The sequence below is a fragment of the Palaemon carinicauda genome, chromosome 20 (genome assembly GCF_036898095.1).
Source record: "Palaemon carinicauda isolate YSFRI2023 chromosome 20, ASM3689809v2, whole genome shotgun sequence".
NCBI classification, from domain to species: Eukaryota; Metazoa; Arthropoda; class Malacostraca; order Decapoda; family Palaemonidae; genus Palaemon; species Palaemon carinicauda.
Window position 1 is genome coordinate 59,980,820 of NC_090744.1, and position 5,000 is coordinate 59,985,819.

Sequence of the window (5,000 nt, forward strand, 5' to 3'; positions counted from 1 at the left end):
ATTTTGAAAGAAATGGGAAAAAACGAAAAAATGGTAATCACAAGAAAATCGAACACATACCTATATATACGCCATATCTGGCTAAAAAAAAAGATAGGCATGGGTAGCCAGATCATCTAGAAACACTTTCCAACACTATAAAATTATAAGTTTCGCGACACTACTTGCCAATTCCTTACGGTAACATAACTAAGCAAAAAAATGCAAAACAAATAAAAAGTGGCACTCGCGGAAAAATGGCCATTCTAATATACGGCATTTCAGAAAAAAAAAAATTTAAGCCACGTGCTAGGCAAACCATCAAGGCACATTTTCCGACAAATAAACATATAAATTAATCATTACTCTGTGATAGTTCCTTAGTACGTAGTAATTTTGAAAGAAATGGGAAAAAACGAAAAAATGGCAATCACAGGAAAATCGAACACATACCTATATATACGCCATATCTGGCTAAATAAAAAGATAGGAATGGGTAGCCAGATCATCTAGAAACACTTTCCAACACTATAAAAATATAAGTTTTGCAACACTTCTTGCCAATTCCTTACGGTAACATGACTAAGTAAAAAAATGCAAAACAAATAAAAAGGGGGCACTCGCGGAAAAATGGCCAACATTTTATTATACGCATTTCAGAAAAAAAAATTTCAGCCACGTGCTAGGCAAACCATCAAGGCACATTTTCCGACAAATAAACATATAAATGAATCATTACTCTGTGATAGTTCCTCAGTATGTAGTAATTTTGAAGGAAATGGGAAAAAACGAAAAAATGGCAATCACAGGAAAATCGAACACATACCTATATATACGCTATATCTGGCTAAAAAAAAATAGGCATGAGTAGCCAGATCATCTAGAAACACTTTCCAACACTATAAAAATATAAGTTTTGCGACACTACTTGCCAATTCCTTACGGTAACATGACTAAGCAAAAAAAATGCAAAACAAATAAAAAGGGGCACTCGCGGAAAAATGCCCAACATTCTAATATACGGCATCTCAGATAAAAAAAAAGACATGCACGTGCTAGCCCAACCCTCAAGGCACACTTTCTAACACATAAACATGAAAAAAAATCAATAATATACGGCAATTCCTTACTACGTAGTAAATTTTTACAAATATTGAAAAAAAACAGAAATTGGCAACCGCAGTTAAATACCCAATATACCAATAACTACGTCGTATCTGACAAAAACAAAGTCACGCATGGGTAGCCAGATCATCTAGACACACTTTCCAACACAACAAAAGGGAAAGGTTTACGACACTATTTGGCAATATCTTACGGAAAAATGACTTGGCAAAAAAATGAAAAAAAAATGAAAAAGGGGCACTCGCGGTAAAATGGTCCTCGTGGTGATGAACGACATTTTAACTAAAAAAAAATCATGCACATGGTAGCCAAACAATCCACCAAGACTTTCCACAACTGATAACCTATACAAGTTGCACCATTCTACGACAATTTCATAATACGTAATAACTTTGATAATTATGCAAATTACCTTAGAAGGGTAAACTCGGTCGCGCTCGACCCCGACGCGTCTCAGAAATCGGGGAAGGAGTACAGCTACAGCAATGCACATCTGGACACTACTAGAGCGTGTAGGCGAGACACCTACTGCAGGTCGATCACCCACAAATTCAGTCACGGGGGTGAGTCACGTGAGAAAAACCTCTTTTTTTTTGACGCTCGGGGTCGCTGACGACCCACCGTACCGTTCCAGGATTAATTTAATAAACAGTGTTTTGGTATCAACGTAAGTAGGTGGTCATACACTCGAATTGGTCATATGTGGAAAAGACTCAGACCTAATAAAAAACCTTGAAGTGGAACCAGACTTTGAGATCTCAAAAACACAAACTCATCACCTTTAATGTTAATATAAATTGCACCAGAGTATTGGAAAAATGGATCACATATAGGGAACGGGAAAATTTGGATGCTGAGAATTTTATTGAAGCTAGTGTAGCACAAATGTCTTGTGTGAACACACAATGTAAACATATGGTAGACATAGAATGTGTTGGGTGCTATACCAAGAAATACAACGACAATTTTGGAAAAATGTACGATACCATGTGTCCCATAAAGAACAAACAAATAGTGGTACGCAAAAATGTTAGGTGGTATAATAGTGACCTATTAAAGGCAAAAAGACACAGACGTAAGATGGAAGGTAGATGGAAAAGAGCCAAATCCTTACAAGCCAGAAATCTATATAATAAGGCCAGAAATGACTATAACATCGTGTTAGAAAAAAAACAAAAAAATTCTACAACGGCGAATGTAAAAAAACCAATAACATGAAGGACTTTCACAAAAATCTTGATGATTTGATGGGATTAAAAAAAAAATATGTCTTGCCTGACAATGTTTGTGCAGAGAGTTTTGCTATATTCTTTAATGAAAAAATTGATAAAATCTATAGAGGTTTCCCCCAAAATCACTTGGAAGGACAGTCAGCTATGCCAGTGAAGGAGGGAAAGAAGTTAATAAAATTTAAGGAAATAAATATGTGCGACTTGTTAAAGGTTATGAGAGTGATGAAAAATACATATTGTGGAAACGACCCTTTCCCAAACAGTTCAATAAGTGAAGCTCCAAACAAGCAAGTTGTATATAATATTTACCTGAACATAATTAACCTAAGTATATCACAATCCTGTTTTCCTAGCTGTGGAAAAACTGCGTTGATCAAACCAATTTACAAAGGGAAAGGTGATGTAAACGAGCTAAATTCATATAGGCCCATTTCAAATTTATTCTACATGTCAAAGCTTATTGAAAAAGTCATAAGTGAGCAATTATGGGCGCATATTGATGAGTTAGAGGTATTCCCGGAAAATCAATCGGCCTACAGAGCTAATCATTCTACAGAAACTACTTTGAGCTCAATAATGAATGATATGATAGGTCTTCTTGATGGGGGAAAGTGTGGAATTTTGATTATGTTAGATCTTAGTGCGGCTTTTGACACTGTTGTGCACGAGTACTTACTTGACGACTTAAGTCTATTGGAGTGACTGAGGAAGCACTGAAATTTTTGCGAAGTTACTTAGTGAACAGGAAGACTATTGTAGAAGTTTCTGGAAACCGATCCAATGAGAGAATTCTTATGAAGGGTGTACCACAGGGTAGTGTTCTGGGCCCTATCTTGTTTAACATATATACTATCGAGCTATCACACATCTTGAAAAAACAAAAAGTGGGTTTTAAACTATATGCAGATGATACTCAGTTTTACCTCTCAATTTCAACAACACAAGATACAGAGAAGAAAATTGATGAGATAATGACTGAAATAAAAACATGGATGCAGAGGAAAAAGCTCAAATTAAATGATGATAAAAAAGAATGTATGTTCTTTGGCACAAAGGTGGCTTTGAAAAATTACCAGTTAATTCAAAGTATAAAAATTGGTGATGCTGATGTTGGGATTGTGCCTGTTGTGAAAAATTTGGGTGTACTGATAGACTGTAATTTGTCAATGAGGGACCAAATTGTGAACACAGTGAAAGTGTGTAACTATCACCTGAGAAACATAGCATTTATTAGAAAATATTTAACAGAGGGCAGTACAAAAATTTTAGTGATGAGTCATGTAATATCAAGGCTTGATTATTGCAATTCTCTGTACTACAAATTGCCCAATACACTACTAAGAAAGTTTCAAAATGTGCAAAACCGGGCGGCTAGACTGATAAAAGGCATTAAACTAGGGGAGAGAATAACTCCTGCATTGGTCGATCTACATTGGTTACCTGTTAAGGCTAGAATTGAATTTAAAATTTGCTTGTTGACTCACAAAGCACTTACAAGTGATAAGCCTAAATATCTTCGTGATTGCTTGGTCCCCTACCCTGAAGCTACCAGCGCCGCTGTAAGAGTTAGACATGCTGATGACCCACCTAGACTATTCGAAATTAGTGTGAATCATGCAATAGGAGGAAGAACGTTCAGTTATGCTGCACCGAGACTCTTTAACGACCTTCCACTCTATGTCAAGAATAGCAATAATGTGGCAGCTTTCAAGAAAAACCTGAAGACTTATCTTTTTAGAAAGTGTTATAATAGTGACCTGAAAACTATTAAGCCTGAATACAAATGCTAGCGAAATAACTGATAACGATACAGAGCAAAATATTAACTGGAAAGAATTTTTTTTTTTACACACCAAGGCCCGCCTGAACAGACTTTAGTGTTTGATGGAGGGCGAGAAATAAACCCCTAAAAGTAAAAGTAAATGTAAAGTAATATGTCCAATTTCTTTACATAGGTGGCACTGCAATGTTTTAAGATTATCAGCACCCACTTTATCAGATTTAGGTTGCATTCCTAACTTTGAACATTTATCAGACTTAAATTTAGAATTTCTACGTTTAGTAATTCCGTGAGCAATCAGATGCCTATCAGCAGCTAATGCCATTTCATGAGAATTTTCACAAACCCTTTCTAAAAGAAAAGTTCGCAAATCCCTTGAACTATTAGCCAACAACTGATCCATGATCATAAAATCACAGACATCATCATAAGATTTATTAACATCCGCTAATTGCAACCACTTATCAAAATTCTGTCTTGATCTATATGAATACTGCACAAAGCTTTCATTAGTTTCAATATATCCTTCTCTAAATTTCTTTCGATATACCTGAGGATTGACCTGAAACGCTTTCAATAAGGCTGCCTTCAATTCCTGATAATTTCTTGCAATAGCAGGGTCAAGTTCACAGTACACTATCAAAGCTCGTCCCCTTAATAATGTGCCTAACATAGTACCATAGTCATTCTGCCCCCATTTATGATATTCAGCTAATTTCTCAAATCTATTCATGTACACATCAATTTCATCTATTTTCTCATCAAAGGGGGGAATTTTTGGCGAAGATATTACATTCTTGCTATCTACACCACCTATAGCCCCCCTATTTCTCAACTCTGATTTGGCTAACTCATGTTTCCTGACTTCCTCCTTCTCCTCCCTT

General features: G+C 35.9%; 1 protein-coding gene across 1 annotated transcript in view; it reads right to left on the minus strand.

Moving 5' to 3' along the window:
• LOC137659824 (uncharacterized) overlaps nt 1-5,000 on the minus strand; it is a 22,577-nt gene that overhangs the window by 17,260 nt on the left and 317 nt on the right. The window contains exon 1 of the mRNA XM_068394617.1: nt 4,257-5,000. This exon is cut by the window's right edge and continues 317 nt beyond it. Coding sequence (XP_068250718.1) covers nt 4,257-5,000 — 744 coding nt within the window. The remainder of the gene's footprint in view (nt 1-4,256) is intronic.